The 22,331-nt window shown below is 40.5% G+C and overlaps 1 protein-coding gene across 1 annotated transcript; it reads left to right on the top strand.

Annotated features, from left to right (window-relative positions):
- The first annotated feature begins 6,407 nt into the window (after positions 1-6,407).
- LOC125882281 (ADP-ribosyl cyclase/cyclic ADP-ribose hydrolase 1-like) lies at positions 6,408-18,135 on the top strand. Its single transcript, XM_049566069.1, has 10 exons — positions 6,408-6,622; positions 7,137-7,230; positions 7,339-7,462; positions 9,887-10,013; positions 10,115-10,250; positions 12,551-12,633; positions 12,742-12,815; positions 12,899-12,991; positions 17,199-17,285; positions 17,951-18,135. Exons 2-10 carry the CDS (start codon positions 7,179-7,181, stop codon positions 18,042-18,044), a joined length of 870 nt encoding a protein of 289 aa, XP_049422026.1. The 5' UTR covers positions 6,408-6,622; positions 7,137-7,178; the 3' UTR covers positions 18,045-18,135.
- The last annotated feature ends 4,196 nt before the right edge of the window (positions 18,136-22,331 follow it).

Genomic DNA, 22,331 nt, shown 5'->3' with positions numbered 1-22,331 from the left:
ATACATCTCAGTTACACAGTCAGTCAGTTACTACTCACTATCACTACATGTCCATTTTCCAATAAATTTCCACTCCTGTGCAGTAATGCTGTCATCACTACACCAAACTGAAGTGGAAACCACTGAGGAAGCAGATGAAGTTATCTGCGGCCTTACAAACCATTTACAAATCTAAAGTTTTGGCAGTGACTTAGCAATCATGTTGCACCAATATTGTTTTAAGATAGAAGTCTGATAACGATTCTTTTGTACTGAAGCAGCTGACTAACATCACGTGTACTCCTTGTTTTTTCCAGAGAACTATATTCTGTACAGGAGTGGAAAAGCCCTGGAAGCAGCATTTTACATAAAGTAAGCTAATCACTATTCAAGTTGCTCCTGAAAACTTACACCTCTTAGCCAGTGCATCAATATTAAGTGTCCGGTGGGCTGGATTGGACCTTTATGCTGGCCAGTTCTGACCCACGGGCCATATGTTTGACACCCATGAGCTACATGTAGCAGTACTGTACCAGGAGCAGATGACCATGTAGAGAAATCCACCACAACCTGTTGTCAGCTTGCCTTGAAAGTAGAAAAAAAAAACATTGGAAAAAGGGGTTTGTACAGTCTGACGCCTGAGGTTTTTGCTCACATGGGATTATTTTTTACAAACGTTCACCTCATTATTTGAAACTTTGGCCACATTTAATATGAACACCTGACACTGTAACATGATATATGTATGACAGAAAAAGCTGTATAATAGGTCCCCTTTCAGGTCTGAGAACAATGCAGCGCAGAGCAAATGGGACTTCAGCACCTTGCGTAGTTGTTTACAGAGTCAACAGATCACCATTTTGATTGTGCTTTATGTCAACTTGTTGGTTCCTCTCTGCCTCAAAGCTGATTGGTTTCCCTTGTTTAATAGTTTTAGACAACATCTCCTGTGTAGAACTGATATAAAAGCCCTTTGAATCAAGACTGTACAAAACTGACATTGAAAGGTAAAAAGGAGATATGGTATCAACAGCAACTGGTCTTAGTGTCTCAACAGGAAACATAGACAGTGGCAGTATCATGATATGTGGGACAAATGTAATTACTTCCTCCACTTCACTTGTGTCTCTGTAAATAATTTGGGGTTATTCTACTCGAAACTCGCTTTACAGCATGAAATTAAAGGAGTTAAAGGATGCACAAAAGGAAGCAGTGTTTTGATGATTCATGTTAAACTTCCTTTCACTTGCGTTACTGATTTTATAGACTTCCCTAAATAGCAAGATGTTAGTTCTGCTTCCAAGACACAAATGTACACATACTGTATTATACAGGCTTAATAAGGGCTATTAAAGCATCTTTTTCCAAAGGCCCAGGCTACATGAGCACAATTCTGTTTTTGTCAATGCGGCAATGAAGGATGTATAAAAAGAATACTTTAAGCGCCGAGTCATTATTGACCTGAGGCTATATTCTGTTATTAACCTCGTGAACCTCCTGTGCAGAGCATTAACAACACAATTAGCCTTTAAAAACATGAGGGCGTTACAGCATCTGCAGATTTAACCTCAGACAGTCTATATCTCACTGAGAGGGGGCAAAGAGTTCATAATCATAAAGATTAAAAGAGAAGTCTGGCAACAGTAAGGGATACATTTTATCTAATCCCTCCAACACAGAGCTTTTATTGTATGTTTTAAGATAAGGCAGTATAACGTGAATCACATCCATCACAGTTGGAGAGCATTTTTCTGTATATTTTGTGATCTTCTCTTTCTTGAATTCCCTTTTTTCCCTCCCTTTTCCTTGACTATTACATATTCATTCATTCATTCATTCATCTTCTAACCGCTTCATCCTCTTGAGGGTCGCGGGGGGGCTGGAGCCTATCCCAGCTGACATCGGGCGAGAGGCAGGGTACACCCTGGACAGGTCGCCAGACTATCGCAGGGCTGACACATAGAGACAAACAACCATTCATGCTCACATTCACACCTATGGACAATTTAGAGTTACCAATTAACCTAGTCCCCAATCTGCATGTCTTTGGACTGTGGGAGGAAGCCGGAGTGCCCGGAGAGAACCCACGCTGACACAGGGAGAACATGCAAACTCCACACAGAAGGGCTCCCACGCCCGGGATCGAACCGGCAACCCTCTTGCTGTGAGGCGACAGTGCTAACCACCACACCACCGTGCCGCCTATTACATATTAATACAAAAAAAAAAAATATATTAGAAAGTCCATCATGCTAGTAATCAGTACACAAGGTCACTCAGACCTCCTGAGAGTGCTGATTTATTTGAGGCTCTTGTAAAGGAATCAGGCCATTTCATTTAATAATTTCATTCACATTTTAGCAGTAACTATCTGAAATTATAGCTGCTGCACAGTGATGGGTCAGGTCCGGGCATTTTTAGGCAATTCTGAGCAACAAGCAGAAGAATTGGAAGACATTTAGGAATTTAGCAACACAATCTGCCTTTTGCATCAGTTGAGGCTTGAACTCACAACCTCAAGAATCAATTTCTATCTCACTGAGCTAGTTAGTCAGTGACAGTTCATGTGTAGCCTCACATATTGACTAAGCCAGACGTGCAGGTTTAGCAGCCGTCCATGTATGCAAAAGCAGATTTCAAACCACTGTAAAAAAAAAATTCAGTTATCGAAACAAAAATCTGAAAATACACATATTGCATCTAGACCGCATGGAGATGTTGGAAATCTGTTTGTAACAATGATTGATTTGCTTCATAAGTGAAAAACTGATGTTTAACTAGAGCTATGTGCAAAGTGAGAAGCCTCAGGTGGTTTCACACTGAAGTATTGACACTGGATCTTTGAGCAAAGTTTGGTTTATTTTCAAGCATGAGAAGGCAGATTTTCTGGCAGAAAAAAGACTTGAAGATGCTGCACAGTGATCAGTCACGCTCAGGCAATTTTAAGCAATAAGCTGGAGCACAAGAAGATGTTTTCATTACAATGTGGATTCTGCACCAGTTGAGGCTCGAATCCACAACCTCTGGAACCTCAGATGGTCATCTACCACTCTGAGCTAACTGGCAAGTATCAACTCAACAGTGGCTTCACAAATTGAGTAAGCCATTCACTGTTGTGTAGGAAAGCAGCCATCCATGCATGGAAAGGCAGATTTGAAACCACTGTAAAAAATTCAGTTATTAAGACAAAAATCTGAAAATACACATATTGCATCTAGACAGCATGGAGATGTTGGTAATTTGTTTGTAACAATGATTGATTTGCTCCATAAGTGAAAAACTGATGTTTAAAATTTCCATTTTTACATTGACTCCAATTGTTTACATTAGAGCAAAATTCAAAATGCTGTCAGAAATTCAGTTTTTGAGATAAAATTCTGAAATTTGCCACACATCATCTACCATGACTCTAGAATTTTGTCATTTTTTCATGAACATTGAAGATTTATTTAGCAAGAATTTGCATGTATATGTTTACAGTACTGTTTACAGTCAAACATTTTGATGCACTGTAGGAAACAAAAAAAATGACAAAAATTGTGGGAGGAGATAGGTTTAAGAAGTTTTACAGTTTTTGAAAAAAACAGAGTGATGAACTTCATAATTTTAAGTGTTAAGTTTCTTCAGTATTAGGGCTACAGTTTGATGAAAGTTGTGAAGTTGTAGCACGTATGGTTGATTTGTTATGAATTTTCAAAGTTTTGAACTTTAGACGCTTGCTGTAGCACCACCATCAGGACTATTGGCTTGAGTTTACAGCTGAGGATATCTGGCATGGGACTGGACCTTTGTGCAAAGTTTGGTGAGTTTTCACCCATGGGAAGTTTGATTTCCTCGGAAGAAGAAAGAAGAAGAAGAAGGCAAAGAAGAAGAAGAATACCTAGGATTACAATAGTGTCCTGGCAGCTTAGCTGCCCAGACCCTAATAATCTGTACTCATTATTATCTGCAGCAGAAAAAAATGAAGGTATCAGATGCAGGAAGCAGGCCCCTCACAGCCATATATTGTATGTCATCTAAGGAAATTCCTGTGCCAGAGAGTGCTTCAAATTACAGTAACAATAAGTATAGTAATCGCAATTTAACATTCACAACCAGTAACAACCAGTGGGTTCCCCGGGCCAGGGTCACTCACTGGGCCCAGTTTTAGAAACGATAAAGTATCAAATATCTGGTAAAATATACAAGATCAGAAGTGTTGTCAAGGAGCAAAAGCAAAAACCAGTACTTAATAGAGTAACAATAGGAGTACGATATGCACAAGAGTTATTATGTCCAGATTTGACTTGAGTAAAAGTATCAATACTACAGTTTAAAAATACTTACAAGTAAAACTCCTGCATTCAATATTTTACTTAAGTAAAAGCACATCATCAAGTGTCAGCATCAAAATATATGCTTGAAGTACAAAAACTAAAGTATTCATTATGTAGTTTGGCCCATTTCAGAGGAGTATACAATGGATTATAATTATTAATGCATTAAAGCCACTTTAATGTTGCAGTTGGTAAAGATGGAGCTCATTTTAATTACTTTATATACCACTGGGTAGTTGTGTTTATAAGAATATATGATTATTTTTGTTGATTTATATTTTGCATTATTAATCTGAATTTGTAAAGTAACTAAATGTAGTGGAGTAGAAGTATGATGGTGCTTAAACTGGAAATACTCAAGTGAAACACAAGTCGCTCAAAACTGTACTTATGTACAGTAGTCAAGTGAAAGTGCTTAGTAACAGTCTACCACTGACTGTGACAGTTAACTGCAACGTGCCTGTTGACCACATCTGTGGTATTTCGAAAACATTAGACGTTAGTGATGAAATGCTTCCTCATGCTGCCTCCTTTCCTCATTTCCTGTAACAACCTGATAAGTAGCTCCACAGTTTAGTTTCTCAGTGAGGCTACACTAACAGGCACAGTGAGGTTTTGAGCTGCATCTGCATGCTAACATGCTCACAATGACAATGCTAACATGCTAATGTTATCACGTGTAATGTTTAACATTTTATTTGTGTCAGCAGGCTAACATTTGCCAGATGGCGCTAAACACAAAGTGCAGCTGAGGATGATGACAATGTTCGTTTGTTTGTTTGTTTGTTTATTAGGATCTCATTTGCATTGCAGCAGCTATTCTTCCTAGGGTCTTGTCATTTGCAAGTATTGGACAAGCTGTAATGTTGACTTGGTGATGCCGCAACATGAAAAGTCAGTGGATCAATATTATCCTCTGGTGATCATAAACATCCGTGCCAAATTTTACGCCAATATATCCAGTGTTGTAACAATGTTTCAGTTTAGAGCAAAGTGGTGGACAACCTGTAGATGCATTCATCCTCCCAAGTCAACCCAATTGCCAGAAAAAAGAATTGGCATTGGCAGATACGTTACATTAGCACATTATTATGCAGTGGATATGTTTTGGTTAATCTGTAGGTAGTTTTAGGCATGAAAACCATTTGGTCATGGATAGGAAATTATCAGGTTTCGGAAATACTTGGTTTGGGAGCGTAAGTGGCAATATTTGTGTGAAACAAACCACTTTTTGTGGCACTATCCTGGCAGAAAACACAGAGATGTCTCAGTTTAAAAAAAAAAAAAAAAGTGTCATTTTTGTGGCATTATCCCGGCTGTAATACTCACTGTTTGTGGGTTGCTAAAAAACACCCACATTAGGGAGCTGAATAGCCGCAGGAAACACAGCTATGGGTCCCTTAGAAACATACAAGTTTGTGGGCTGAAAAGCTGAAAAAAAGAGCCATGGGTCCCTAGAAAATGCCTGTGATTTGGGGCTAAAAACCTATTGGAAAAACCCACCCCTCCCCATGACAATGTCACCTCATGTAATGTGTCATTTTAGAAGTATTGCTATGATGAAATGTACAAACGAAATGTACAGATTTGTGGTTTGCAGAAATGTACACCGCCAACATTTCCTTCTGGCGACTGGGCTGCCCAAGTCATAAGATACACTGCAGCAGATGCACAAATGAATAAAGTAATAAAGGAGAACACAAAGTCTGCTTACAAATTTAATAGAAGGAACAAAATTCTGATACAAAACCAAGCCAAGAAGGTAAAGTTAGGCCTACTTCATCATTTAAGGGAGGGTTAGATTTGTTACTTAACAATTTCCATTGCTGGAAAAGTGAGAAAAGTAACAGTACAAGCTGTGGGGAATGAAGGACTCTTATTTTTGCATGACCCTAAATCAACAATCTCATGATCTCATTAAATGTTTTCCAGTAAAACCAAAACCGAACTACTGCTTATCACTGTCATACTGCACAAATTGCTTCAACAAATGGGCCCAGGCCACACCATGTCCCGGAGAACAGCGAACACTTTGTGTGGCAAGATTCTATTTAGTACTATAATGGGAGTCATGTGGATTCACTCTTTGCAACAGGACGCTGGAGAAAAAAAAGCATGTCTTCGGTCCTTATAGAACGTCTCTGTGCACCGATGAGGAGTTTGTAAACCTATAAAGACGAGGCTCTTGAGCATGTCAGCCATTATTCCAAAGAGGAGCGACAGCACACCACAACCGGACTCAATTTTGATCAGAAGTCTGACGCGAGCAAAAACATCACAACCCTGAAGCCATTTATTGCACTTAAATCCTTCTGCATGGGCAAAAGGTGAGCATTTACTTCTATGGTTTCTCACTGGATTGCAGAACAGGGCACCTGTTTATTCAGATGATATTTTATTACTGCATGTGCTAACCACTGTAATTTAAATAAAAAATGTTTTTGTATTTCCATGATATGCTGGGGGGTTTATTGTGTCCTAAAGGTCAGCCATCATTATGTGTTAAGCTCTCCTGCAGGGTGTGTGAAAAGCTGCCAGGTTTGAGAGCTCTAGCCTGAAAGCAAAACGTGGGAGGAAGTTTTGCTCATTAATTCCAGAATTTAATATTAGTCAATCACGCACCTTGTGAGTTCCCAGGAAAATATTAAAGCAAAACGTGGGAAGAAATTTGCTCATGTTATTCCAGAATTTAATATTAGTCAATCATACACCTTGTGAGTTCCCAGGAAAATATTAAAGCAAAGCGTGGGAAGAAGTTTGCTCATGTCATTCCAGAATTTAATATTAGTCAATCATGCACCTTGTGAGTTCCCAGGAAGATATTTTGTTGCTTATTTACAGTAAGGCGTGTACAAACACGAGGCAGTCCGGGGTCCAACTATCATGAGCTTCCATAAAACATCTGCGTCCTTTGTGCTGATCAGCGTGACAATATGTAAGTATCTTTCCCACGTCTTTCTTTCTCCCTCTTTCTTTTGATACAACCCTCCCAAATGTGATAGACAATGTATTCTTTCTTCCGTCTTTGTGTCCATTTTCAAAGGGTTTATTATCTTCCTGTTCTGCGCTGGTCAACTGAGAGCACAGCTGGGGACTACCCCCAACATTAAACACATTGTGGTTGGAAGGTGTTACAGTTACATCACACTGGTTAACCCCAGTTTAAGGTAACTTACTGAGTTACTGACTTTTACTCCTGTTAAAACATGTCCAATCTTGAGCAGGACTTAAATTCCATGAGCTTTAGCACCCCATGACTTGAGCCTCAAAACTTAAAAGACTTGATTTCCTCCCAGAGAGGACAAATTTTGGCAACCGCAGAGCAAATCATCAGGGCAGTGCTGTAGCCCACATGAAGGGCATGGCTTGTTTTGATGTGACGTTGAATGAGTTTTTTCTTCTCTGCTTCTGTCGGAAGATAGAAACTGAGACAGATGTGGGAACTGTGGAAAGAGGGCATGTAGTGATACGCTTTTATATAAACAAGTTTAATTTCATGGTAAATTCCATCTGCATGTTTACACAACTCTATTTATAAATGTTAAGTTTAGTACCATGTGCTTCAAGTGGGAATTATATCCAGCACCACCCCTCTGGCACACATGTAGCGGAAACACTAGGGCAAATGACCAAGGATTATTTTCATCACTTATTAATCCATGGATTAATTTCCTGATTAATTTCCTGGTTTTGAAAAATGTCTATCCCAGAGCCAATGGCGATGTCCTTAAATGTCTCGTTTTGTCACACCAACTGTCCAGTTTATCCCGTTCTAGTCCTATATATACATATATTTTATATATTTCCACTGGACAAAACACATCAAGTCAGAAACTTGTCTTTCTGTAAGTTCAACTCAGGGTCCGCAGAATAACTCACAACAAACAGTCAAGAATGAGCTGAGTGCAAAGAGTGAGCCCTGAACACACGAGATGTCAAATACTAATACTCACTGACAGCTGTTGAGGTCAGGGATCTTTAACTAGCATCACCAGAGGGGGTGACAAAGCAGTTTGGGCCAACTTATTTAGTCATGTCACTGGACATCAAGTAAAGCACTCACAGCTTGTTACACAGTGACAAGGAGTAAACCTGAGGATACATTTGCTCGCTTCATAGGTCTCATATCAGTGTTTCTGTAGTGACATAGTATATGAGCTAACTTTGTCATCAGGAGGTGGAGGGGATAGTGGATGGTGCGCCACCTATAGGCGAGATGCCAAGCTGCAGACCACTGTTCAACACCAACAAACAACAAACTTGGTTGTTTTTCAGCAAGTCATTGCTATTTACAGTGGCTTTTTGGACACAAAATGTCTGCGTTTTAGCGACTTGTTGCTGTTTGTGCCACAAAATGCAGCCATTTTTTACTTAGACATCACTTCGGGATAGTGCAACAAAAATCTGTCATGCTGTGTCCACAGCAGCTTTGCAACCTCCAACCTTGCGTTTTTTAACAACCCGGTGACTTTTATTTCAGCAAGGATAGTGGTATGAAAAGCGGACATTACTTGACACAAAAAGATTTTTTTTTTTACGGAGACATCTCTGCTTTTCCAGCGAGGATCATGCCCCCAAAAACTGGATATTTTAGGCCAAAACACGATGTCTTCCTAATGATGTCTAAATCTAACCACACCTTAACCACAGTAGTGTTGAAAAGTAAAGTTTTAGTGCATTTGCTACATAATATTGTGCAAATGTAAAGTATCCGTGGTTTGCAGTAACGTACAATGCCAGTATTTCCTCTGGTGATTGGCTTGTTGCCATTGTCTACGTCCCAAACCTCACCTATAGTCATGAGCTTTGGGTAGTGACCAAAAGAATGAGATCACGGATACAAGCAACCGAAATGAGTTTCTTCTGTGGGGTGGCTGGGCTCAGCCTTTGAGATAGGGTAAGGAGTTCGGATATCTGGAGGGAGCTCAGAGTAGAGCCGCTGCTCCTTCATGTCGAAAGGGGTCAGTTGAGGTGATTCAGGCATCAGATCAGGATGCCTTCTGGGCGCCTCGCGTTGGAGGTGTTCCAGGCACATCCAACTGGTAGGAGGCCCCGGAGTAGACCCCGAACACTGGAGGGATTACATATCTCATCTGGCCTGGGAACGCCTTGGGGTCCCCCAGGAGGAGCTGGAAAGTGTTGCTGGGGAGAGGGACGTCTGGGGCACTTTGCTTCACCTGCTGCAGGCAACTAACCCCTTTAGATGCGAAGGAGCACTGGCTCTACTCGGAGCTCCCTCCGGATGTCCGAAGCAAAGCCTCCTACCAGTGGGGCGTGCCCAGAACACCTCTAAAAGGAGGCGCCCAGGAAGCATCCACATCAGATGCCCGAACTACCTCAACTGACCCCTTTAGACACGAAGGAGCACCCAAATAAGCAGAGAGAAATGGATGGATGGATGGATTGGCTTGTTTTTATCCGACCAGCACCGAAAAACTCAAAGATATTCTGTTTATTCTGATAGAAACAAAATCAGAGACACAGAAAATCGTCACATTTGAGAAGCCATTTTTGCAAGTGTAACAGTTAATCAATTATCAAAAATGTTACAGGTTAATTTTCTGTCATTATTGACTAATCTTCCTGTGCAGGTACGACTGTGAGGAGATCTGGAGACAGTTTGAGGAGGCGGTTGTCCGTCAGTCCTCTTGTAATGTGACAGTGGAGGATTATTATCACATGTTTTATGCAATGCCACAAACCTGGCCCTGTGATAGGGTGAGGAAGAGCTCTGGAATTAGATACACATTCATCATTATTCATTGGAGGGAAAATCTTTTGAGGTAAGCTGCTTTATATTTCCCTTTCCATCTGTTTAGTTCCTCTTCTGGAGTAAAACCAGGATGCTGATGCACAGCTACGCAGCTGTTTTACGTCACTTCTGGACCCTGGAGGACACACTGGTTGGCTACATGTTCAATGACCTCATCTGGTGTGGACAAGATGAAGACTCTGGTAGATGTTTTCTGGTTTATCACGACCCTGACGACTAAAAAGTAGATGTTTGTACTAACTGAGGAAAGCCCCTCCTTGTGACCCCTCATCACAGGTTGAATTTATCTATAGTCTGGGAGCAGCTTCACCAAAGAGAGTCTCGTTCCTCAAAAACATTCACAAGAAAGCAAGCAAAGATTAGAAAAAAGTCTGGACAGTCTGAACAGAAAGTCTGAGCAACAATTATCTTCTTTCCTGTGCAATTAATTGCCAGACCAAGCCTCCCATTTATCATTTGAGCAGTTGAAGTGGTCCTGACCCTCAGGCTGGGAAGCACTTCAGTGACCCAATCATGATATAACATTTCCTGGAACTCAGTTTGTTGTTTAATGATATGAGGTACCAAAAAGGACACAATCGCATGTTGTTATTGGGATAAAATACATGAAACTAAACAACATTTAATTCCAATTTAATAGAATTTTAATTCAATTCAATTTTAATTTGTTATTTTCGGCTCCTTTAAAATATCGCTGACAACCTTCGCTAACAGTTATCATGTAATATATATTTTGTAAGTGTAATTTTTCACCTATTTACCTTGCCATCAGACAGCCTGTTTTGACAGAGAAACCATTAACAGCTTCAGTTCCCCATCTACGCACTCTTTAAAGCCGCCTGACCTCATATACAAAAACTGTTATTTAAGCTTGTTGAACACTGGGGCTGCTAGCCAACCACTGCCTCAATCGGTTAGTTTGTTTGTGTTGTAGACTTTGGTGTATCTGAAATCACCACTATGAAATGCCAGAGTCACGCACTAACACAAACAAAGTGACTGATTGAGGCTGCGGCCAATCAGCAGCATCTGTGTTCAGCTGTGTTAGAAAATTACTCTTTCTCAATAGAGTCTGGTTTTAAGAGAGCGATATCATGGCTTCATTTCTGTGTTAGATAATGGCTGTCTGACAGCAGGGTGAAGTGGTAAAAATATCCTAAATATGGTGTAGACTTTGATTAAGATTTAGTTCTATAGGTGGCTAAAATACATTTTGCTGTTGATCCCGTCCACAGCAGTGCATTCCCTAGCTTCCATGGTGGTACTCCTGCCTGCTTACCCAAACTGGAGGCATGCTGACCACCACCTACTGTGGCTAATACACTGACCATATAATAGTACCTCATACAACCCTGCTTCAAAAATGCAAACTATCTCTTTAAAGCTGATCAATATTTCTATATTGACAATGGATCAAATGACCCCTGTGACATGAAAGGGGTCATTCATAAGAACAGACTGCTCCCCTCAGCTCTACAGAGCATTTTAGCATCTTTTAGCATATTCTTCTGGTTTTACAGCTTGCAAATTTACTGTTGTTATCAACAGCAGCAGCAACAGGCAGATATTTCCAGTTAAAAAGCTTAAAACATTGACACTATACGCTACCTGTCCAGCACCAAACAGCACACAGACAAAGGTAGCAACTAGCTGGAACACAGTGAGGGATTTAGCAGCTAACGAGCCACGTATTTCCCTCAGGAGTTGGTAGAGACCAAAAACAGAGCAAAAAAAACCAAAACTTTCACAAGAGAGTGAAGACTTATTTGCACTATAGTGGATAGAAACATAACTCCAAATAAATAATCCATCTCTGCTCACGGGTGGATTATTTCATAATGGGCCCTTGGGTACAGATATGCAAAAGGCCCCATCAACTATTTCACAGACTTTGGGGTGTTTTTTTTGGTCATTTTGTCCCTTATAGTGGTTATTTTGTGTCTTTTTGCAGTTCCCTTTATCTCTTTGTGGTCTTTTTGTGTCTCTTTGTGGTCATTTTAAATATCTCCTTGGTTAGTAAGTGTTAATTTGTATGACATTTCACAGAGGCCCGAGGGGTCTAGCAGTTTGTATCCTCGGGCCTGTGCCCAGTAGGCCCGTTCAGTAATCCAACAGCTGGTTGTGTAAATGAAGAAAAAGTCTTGGTGGTTTTTGGCCAAAATGAAATCAGCTAAGGCCTCTTCACAGCATCTTTACAATCTTAAAAGGAAGTGTATCCAATGATGAACACATTTTTCTTTCATTCATGTTTTTACAATGAAAAACATGTAGAACAGATCACAACATCATTGCTCAGGCAGCTGCAGCTGTTCTCCCAAATGTTTCTGTGTGCCTCCAGGTTTTTCTTTTCATTTATTACAGTAGTAATGTCGCTACATGTTATCACAACACCTTAACTTGTTCTTCTCACTATATGTCTAATGTGAACAATACCAAGGTGGTGACACTTCTTTTAACTAATCGCTCTGAATTTAACACACAGGTTTTGATTTCAGTTCTTGTCCAGAGTGGTCGGCCTGTAGGAATCATCCAGTGTATTCCTTGTGGAGGCAAGCCTCACAAAATGTGAGTTTAATGTCCAACACACACAGCTGTCATCTAAATGCAACATACTGCTCCAAGACCAGCAGTGGAATAATTATTCTCGTGTGATTTTCCTCACCTCTTTGTTAGTTTGCAGAAATGGCATGTGGCAACATCACTGTGTTACTGAATGGTTCTATTGTCAACGCCTTCAATAGGAGAAGGTAAAAAGGAATTGATGAAAGATTTTAGCAGTGGTCTTCTTTAGATATGTATAAAATAATCTTTACTTTTTTTTATCTCACAGCATGTTTGGAAGTGTTGAACTGGACGGTCTGAACCCACGCAGAGTGAATTATGTCAACATAAAGGTGGTGACCAACCTGGAGGGACCTTCTATGTGAGAATAAAAACAGCTCATTCTTTGATTTAGTAAAATGTTACTTTCACACAAAAACAGTACCTCCTTCCAATAAGTCACACGTCAAGTATGTTTTTTTTAAGTGGTAACTAACGTGTTATCTATCATTTCATGCCAGTGCTTTATGGATCAATTTTAAGCAGTGAACAAGCAACTCAATCGGCAGAATAAATGTTGGCATTGTGTGTTCTGCAAACCATGGATACGTTATAGTTATACATTACGTAGCCGATACATTGAACCTGCTGTTGGTGCCACCATTCTGGTAGGAAATGCAGTGATGTTTTGATAAATTTCAGCTGCTTTTCATGGCACTATTCCCACTGAACAGAGTGGCCTGGCAAACATTGTGATGGAGAAACATTGTGGTGTGGAAATAGATGTCGTTGGCAGAACAAAGTGTGGTAGAGCGCCAAGTAAGATGAAGATATGCCCGAGTTCTGGAAACGTCAGAAAATCACACCCACACACACATACACACACGGAAAGTTAGGTATGATGTTTATCTGAGGAGGAGTATAGGAATGTTCGGTGAGCTGCTCTACAGGGCTGTCTCATTGTTGCCATTCTCAGAACCCATCGGCTGTGTTTGACTTCTGGCAGACGGCGATACAGCCTCTGTGGGCAGACCCCCAATTTTTTGGCATTCCGGTTTGATTTGGGCGGAGGAGGCGAATTTCCGTTTCCAACTTCTGTTGATATATAAGTAAATATGCTGAATCATTGCGATGGATTCATAATTTGCAGTCACGCCAATTATGTCCCGCCTCATTAGTTCACCGCACAGACCGTTTAACCTGGCAACAACTGCAGCCGTCTCAAACGTGATTAGTCAATATCATGCGGACTGCAAACAGCCTACAACCGGAAACCAGGGCTCTGGTTTCCGGTTGTAGGAAACCAGAGCCAAAGCGATTGGTTCCTATTAAACACCCAGGTTTGGTGGCTAAAATGCAGCTAAAATTGTACAGATGACGCGCAAAGATTGAACCAGTTTTGTTGTTTGTTGGTCTCAAACAGTGGTCTGAAGTGCAGCTTGGGAGCATTTTACTTCAATGTCACGCCATCCACTATCCCCCCCAGCTCTCAATAACAAAGTCATCTTATATACTACATCATATAGAAAAGTTAAAAGATATGTATGAAACATATTAATGTAACATATCCATAGTTTGCAGAAACTTAAAATGCCAACATGTTCTTCTGGTGTTGTGGAATAAAGAGGCTCAAAACAGTGGGCCTGGGCATATGAGGGTTTACTCGCAAGAAAGCCGCAGCATTGACACATCATGACAATTTATAGAATCTAACAAACAAGCAATATTAGCTCACAAATATGCAACACTCCTACACTCCTCCTAGAGGGGCTTCCTGTCACTTAAGCTGCTGCTTACTGTTATCTAGATAACCAGTTCTGGGAACATTTGCGTCTCCTCACACACCCAATTTTGGTCAGAGTCACTTCAGGTCATCTGTGTGACATGTTCCTCCCCCACCTATCAACTAAACAGTCATTTAAACAATTAAAAAAATTTTAAATTAAAACATCAGTTAATGCAAGTGCAGGCAAAAACCCAACAGTCTTTCACCCTCTTCAGTTAACATCTGTGTGGTTGTTGGGTAATTGGGTTACAGTTAGGGTTGAAAATTGATTGGATACATAAAACACCACAACTGCTGTACAGGAAATCAGTAGATACTTCATGGTACATGGTTATAAGGAATGCCTGTTATTTTGCACTAACTGATCAAATGATGACACCAGAAACCCACAATGAAATGTCATACAGGATATAATCCCTTATCATATCATATTACATTGTATTAAATTCATTTACAAGAGGTAGAGAGTTCATGGGCAATCATACTTGCCATCCTTGCACACTGCCATAACCGTCATCCTCACTGGTCACTTTTCTGAAGCTCCATGTATTGTTTAACATATTCTGAGCCATCACCATGGTGAGAGGTTCCAGAATTTTGAAGCATGGCGATTTCGATCATATCCTCTTTAAAACATTTCAAAGTTCACCTGAATTTCAGGGTTCAAAACTCACCACTCCTGACTCTGCTGAGTTGTTTTCTATATCTTCCATATAATCTGGAATAGGGAACAAATCTGGCTGTCTAATTACCATGTCAGTGAGTTGAAACTCTGCCATTTTAGTGGTTGTCACAACATTCATCTTTCATTCATACTGCAAACATTTCTAAGATTGGGTATGATGCAGCTAGAAATAACTAGAACTAGGATTCTATTAGAACTAGGACTATTAGTGCAGTTATTCTTATCTTTGCCAAACTTGCTCTCCACTGTCCGAGTTTCAATTCCAACCAATCCGATCACGATCCATCTTTGCCTTTTACCACTTCAGATCTATAAGTTTGGACATGACTATAGAGAAGGTTCCATCAGGTGCAGTGTTATGGGTTAAAGAAGTGCAACATTTTTCTTCAAACATTTGACATAACCCACCTCTATTAGCTAACATCCAGTCTAAGGCTTGTGTGTTTTGCCAAGCCACCCTACTTGTTTCTGTTGTTCTCCCAGCACTCTGAGGGCTTCATTAGGATAGTTAATGAACCACTGGAATTTAATCTGTTAATCCAAGCAACATTTTTTGTTCCAGCCTGTACCAGCCTTCATTTCATTACTTGCTTTGTGCTCTTTTTAGGATGTTGAAATCTAGAATTCAGCACATAAGTCATAAAATGTATAAAATGGTTTTAGCAAATTATGACTTCTTTGCGAGCCATAGAGCAGTCTACATTGTATGTCACATATTGGTAAAAATTCTCAATCCCCCTGATATGGGAGTGAGATTTTTTCTTTGCACTCCCTTTGCTGCACTTTGGCAAACTTCAGAATTAGTTTTTTTTTTGGGATGACCGTTGGCAATGTAGTTGGGGCTCCCACACAGACTATATTAGGTGTTATCTCTTTTACAGCATACCACACCCATTATACAGAAGCAGAACTGTGCTTTGAACAGCTCCTGGAAGTTATCTCTAAATCCCTGGAGTTGTCTGCTTTGAAAATGAACACGCTGTTGCTAATTATGCATGGAATTACTATGCTGTCTTTGCTTATAAGGGTTGGACTTGTGATGGCTGTATTTACGTGAATAATATTAGTGTCTGTAACAATGGTCCTAGTTATTTCTTAAATTTCAAATTCAAAGACATCATTGTCATCCACTGTTTTAACAGCACTCCAGGGTATTGAAGTTCTTGTACTTCTTCCTGTCTTGGTTACACTTACAAACTCAGGGTCATATTCTTTCTTTGTGTCTATCACTGCTGTGTTTATTTATAAAAATCCACATGCCTAGTCTTGCATATATGTCCACATCACACTCTTCATGTTACCTCGTTGTTACACCCCCCAAATAATAGTATCTCCAGTCACACAATACAGAATCCCAAAAATCAACAACTGTATCATCCCTAAAGGTCATTACTCTGTGAGTCACATTATCTGTTAGGTTTTGAGGTGGAAATATTTTCTCATTTTTTCGGACATAGTATAGCTTCTTTCTTTTTTTGACAGCAGTTCTGGCATTACTGATTCATTTGATTTCGGAGTTGTTATGTCATAAGACTGAAAGGTCACTGCATCTTCAGGGATTGGGGTCACTGCATCCTCAAGGTTTGAATGTGAAATATTGCTAGCTCTTGGCTCTAATACATCTCTGGGTTTTGGAGTACTCTGTGATAATTTGTCATGCTCTGATTCAAGGTCAATTCTTGCCAGACTGAATGGGTGCTCTTCCTCTATATAGCACTCATAGTCTGAGCTCCACTGTCCCCCAAATGTCACCTCAATTCTTTACCTATCAAATGTTTGATATACAGTAATTTTGCACTGATCTGCTCCCCATAATTTTCCCCTCTGCTGTTCATCCATGGTAATCCTACATAACCTTGAGTATGCTGCCTTTGACAGAATACGAATATGCTACCCTACAGTGGAAGAGACCGAGGAGATGACAAGACTATGTTTTGTTGTGTAACAACAACAAAGCTGAATTGAATCTAGATTTTTCAGAACCTGGAAACCCACAAGTTATTCCCATTAATGGTTTATAAGCTCTATAAAGTATTATTATCAACCATTGATATTGCCATTAGTTGCAGCTTATTTATCAGAAAATGGAAGAATTCCCTGTGTGTTCCTCTTTTGCAGAGAATCATGCAGTGAAGGATCTATTATGGACCTGATCCAGATCCTCCAGTCCAGAGGTTTCCGCTGGACCTGCACAGACAACGACCAGTAAGTGACGTCCAACAAGTCTTTTAAACTAAATGACAAAATCCCAAGAAAATGTTGGCGTTACACATTTCTACAAACCACAAATATGTTACATTTCAACTTTTCACATGAATCATATCAGCATTTCTAAAGTGATGTAATACATAGCTGATATTTGACAATGGGAGGTGGAGGGGATGAATGACGGCATGTAACCTAAGTAAGATGCCTGCCAAGCTCCAGAACACTATTAAAAACCAACAACACTGGTTGTTTTTGGCTGCCCTCTGTGGCAGTGTTTATGGCATTGAACCTGGGTGTTTTATACCCACAGATCGCACCCTTTCCCAGCGGCCTTTGTGCCACCAAACCTTAGCGTTTTAAGCCAAAAAAAAAACATAACAAAGAAGCATACCTTTACCATAGCGTTGTTGAGAAAGGTTAAGTTACAACATATCTGCTAAATATAATTTACAAATATAACACATCTATGGTTTGCAAAAATGTATGATACGAACATTTTGGTTTTTTTGGGTTGAACAAACCATAGAAGCGTTTGCTGTTCTGATTTAGACGGACAGAGAGATAGACGAGATGTGATACAGATACAGATGTTGTTTTTGGCTTCATGATTGAACTTCCGAATGAACGTGCCCTGGAGTAACATATCTAATATTTGTCCACAGGACCCTGATGATCCTTCAGTGTATCCAGAACCCTGAACTGTCCTGCCAAACATGTGCAAACAAAAACCTCACACAGAAAGAGCCTCACATTTAACTGAATCACCCACAGATCCAGCATGCGTTCTGATATTGTCATTTGAAGTTGGATAAAATTAAAATTGCTGCTCAAAACATTTCCTGAATTAAAGCAGTCTTTTCTTGATAGTCTATACTTTTCATTGATGCAATTTCATTAGCAGATTAGAGCACAGCCTCTCAGAGTGCAAAATGTATCTGCTTCTGAAGCCATAAGCTCCTGCTTTACTGTCCACTAGATTATGCTAATTTATTTTAAATTACAGGGGGTGAAATGTAACCTGACGCACCTGATTGGTTATTACACAGAACCATCTGAAAAGCTGTCATTAGAAACTGTTTGGAAATGGGAAGGCGCTTTCAAAACATACTTTGCAGTTGACTGGATGAACCAACTGTTTATCGTCTATAACGGGCCAGAAAAGGCAAATTAACAGTTGCTTCCTCCTCCTTGTCATCACACACACACACACCTAAATCACACCTGTAGTTGACATTAGCTCCTCACAGGATGCTGACTGGCTGACACAAACACATTACTTGAGGCCTGAGAGCATGGTCACACATTGCTAAAATTAACATTTTGAATTAACATCATTCACTTTCATTCAGTGTGAGCGAAGGGCTGAATAAGACATTCACTTCTGCTGACAAAGCAAATTTGCATCTTCACATTGCCTGGACTTCAACTTTGGTGAACTTTGGTCTGTAAAGTCGCAGCCTCAACCAACAGCAAAGGACTATGTGTGGAGAAAACACTGATTGTTGTCGTGTTTAACCAGCCGATATTGTATGATAATGGCCATGAAAAATACAAACTGTCCCATATGAGAGATGCTGGCTGACCAGCAATGAGTTGGCAGACAGGCATAGAACATAAGAAAATAAAAATGTACCAATAACATAATTTCAGTCAGGAACACCTTAGTCAAAGAAAACTTTATTTCCATTTGCAGTATTATATTTGGCAGTATGGCTCTGTTCTGGGGCCCCTCTGCCTTTCCTTGGGCCTATGCAGAAAACCTCTTCCATGCACCTGCGTGGAGAGCACAAGGTGGAGAGAGCAAAACCTCCCTGCCCTTCCATGTGCCTACATGGAAAGCCTAATGCTGGGAGAACAGCAGCAAAGACCCCCCGGGAACAGAACAGAGCAGCATCAATGACCAACAGATATGACATTGATAAGTCAGACACAGCATGAAAAGGAGGAGCTGGGGTGGAGGCAGGTTGCAAAGCAGCTTGCAGAGGAAGCAGCAACAGTAGGCAGGCCAGAGCAGGTTAAATAGAGCGCCCTGAATGAGATTCGCCAATTGGTTACATAGAAAGGAATCATGTGATCTATCAGCTGACTCCCTTCCATCAATTGAGATCAGCTGATGTAGCTGGGATGTGAGCTGAGCTTGACATTATGTCCTGCCTGAACTAATGCTATGCTCAATATTTGGCGGCATTAGCAAGCTTACTAAAGCCCCTTGTCCACTGCACAAAAAACCCCACTAACACCTCCTAACATTTGGCTTGTTTTTTTGTTTAATGGGAAAGGTTCTGATCAGCATTCACTGGCCTTCATTAAAAAAAAAAATCCAGCTGACATAATAATGATCTCAGAGTTGGTCGTTGTTACCTAATATTGAAGCTCTATTTGTGTCCAAATCTAGTTTCAGTTTGGTGCTTGTAATGAATGTTCCTAAAACTTGTCTGATGACCCTTGGCCTCACCACGGTGTAGTACAGCCATGTCTTTTCCTGCTGTCTGTTTGTGGGATCAAAGGTCACAAGGGAAATATGCTGATCCTGAACCCGTGTACAATCTAGAATAGTTAAGAGTTGCAAGCATTGAGTTTTGCATGCTCAGTTTTCATCAGTATTAACCCCCCGGCACTGACACACCCATATGCAGTCTGCAACCTGACCTTGCTTATTACAATTTCACAATAGATCCTGGATGTGTCAAAACCACAGTTTCATTTGAACTTTGAGACATGATATACTTATCACTATTGGAGACGTAAGAGATACTCAGATCTTTTGCGTGTAAAAGTACCAATACCACAGTGTAAAAATACTCTGTTACAAGTTATGCATTCACCATTTTATTAAAATGAAAGTATAAAGGGTTTAGCATCAAAATATGCCTAGAGTACCAAAGGTAAAAGTACTCTGGGAGCCCATTTCAGAATTACTGATATAGATTTTTATGGTATAGGTTAATTAGAGACATTAACAAAATGATAAGCCCACATTATTGGATCATTAAGACACTGCACATCCTGCAAAAGAGACATGAAGAACCCGTTTACTGAAGCGGTTAACCTTTTAGTTGTTAAAGGTCTGTGACATTTGGCAACATGTTCACTGCAGATGGATATTACACAACCTTTGAGCCTGCAGACATCATCAAGCAGCTGATTATCATTTCTTCGTATGAACTTCACCCAGCTACTACTTACAGACGTGCCAGAAGAGGTGAAAGAGCAGCCAAGCTTAAAATTACAAGTCAAGGCTGGGGCAAGCACGTGAATGGTCCAAACTTGTTTATGCCTGCACCGCAAGTATATGTGTGTGTTTTCTGAATGGAGTGCAGCAGGTAGGGGGTCCCTGTAGCCAAAGCTGTATCTACCACTGGCAGGAAATTTCAGTTCAATCAGGAAAGAGAAGAATGAAGTAAAGATAATATGTAATACAGAATATGATTGTACAGATTAACAGATGATTTGTACTGATTAAGATTTAACAGAAGTCTTTGGCACTTGGGCACCTGAGGGTGATATTTTGTGACTGAGGGACATCTGAGCAGCAAATCTCTCCATGGAGTCCAGACACTGGTAATGGCTGCTGACTCTGAGGCTGCTGACTGCTGAAGCGGATGAGGCTGATGAATTCGTAAAGATTAGGTGGTGATGGGGAGGGAGAGGGCCTCCATGATGGCAGCAAGAAAGAACGACGGCAGAGAAAGAACCATATTTAAAATGAGGAGCAGTATGATGATAGGCTGACAGAAAAGGTGTGTTGCTGTGCTATTGGTTGATTGTGAATCAGCTGATGACTCAAATGACCTACCCAGACAATGACACCTAGAGATGGAGACTGAGCATTTGTGCAAGGAGTAAATGACAGGGTGAGAAAGAAACTTACAGCCTGAGCGTGAAAAGTATTGTCTTTCTGACTGAACTTTCGCTAGAGCTTCATTAGTTAGCAAACAAATGGCATGTATATTGTAGGCTGATTCCACATTTTCATATTTTATACATATTCAGATATATTATATTTAAAATTGACTGATTAAGGTCAGCAAAAAATTAACATACTTCATGACAAGTCCTGCACAATTAAAAGTAAACATGTGTCTAAAGGATTAAAAGTAATAGTAGTCATTATGCAGAACTCACCTTGTCAATGTTGTACTGCTTACAGCAGTACTTGAATGTTGTATTTGGTTGAGGTGGGGCAAATTTGAACTGTGTTATGTATTGCTGGGTTGTTTAATCTACTACAGTGCCAGCCAACATTTGTGCTGTGGGGCCCATGTGGGTAGTAAATGAGCTGAAAAATGGGCCCTATATGGGCTGGTTCGAGGGTTCCATAATGGAGCCATGCCAACAGCCACATGGGTGGTTTTACTAAAGTGGGCCCAAGATATCCATTTTGAGACAATATCCACTTGGTACCCAGGTAGCTGCAGCATAACCTATGTAGGGCCCACTTGGGTAAATCCACCTATGTGGGCAATTAGCATGGGGCCAATATGGAACTCTTGAACAAGCCCATTTAGGGCCCATTTTTAAGCTCATTTACTATCCACCTGGGGCCCACATACAAATGCTGACTGGGATCTTTTGTAAAGTAAAGATGAATAGCACTTAGTAATAACTGCAGTGAAGCATTTTGCAGGGTGCAAAACTATTTACTTTAGTTATTTGACAGTAATTAGCATCTAGTTCTACTTCCTTGCTCTGGCTCTGGGCGAGGGTGAGAGGTTGTCAGCCAAGGGTTTGTTGGGCACAGGGAAACAGAGATCGGTGTGGGTACATGAGACCCTCGGGGAGTACCACCGGTTGGTCCAGGAGCTTCGCCTCGCTGTTGGCCATTTCCAGACATATTTAGGGATGACTTGGGGACAGTTTGACAACCTGCTGTCTTTCGTCAGGCTGTATAACTCTGGGTATCCAAAGACCGCTACTACAAGGTTCTCCTCCATTGTTTACCAGCTGTAAACTTGTTGTGACTGCCTCTCAAACCAATCGATTGGACAATGGGAAAAAGATGAAGAAAAAGAGATGGCGTGGGGTGCTTTTCCGCTCTGAGTG

This window comes from Epinephelus fuscoguttatus, linkage group LG21 (genome assembly GCF_011397635.1).
Source record: "Epinephelus fuscoguttatus linkage group LG21, E.fuscoguttatus.final_Chr_v1".
NCBI classification, from domain to species: Eukaryota; Metazoa; Chordata; class Actinopteri; order Perciformes; family Serranidae; genus Epinephelus; species Epinephelus fuscoguttatus.
The sequence above is the reverse complement of the archived record's forward strand: the minus strand, read 5'-3'. Positions and strand labels throughout refer to the sequence as shown.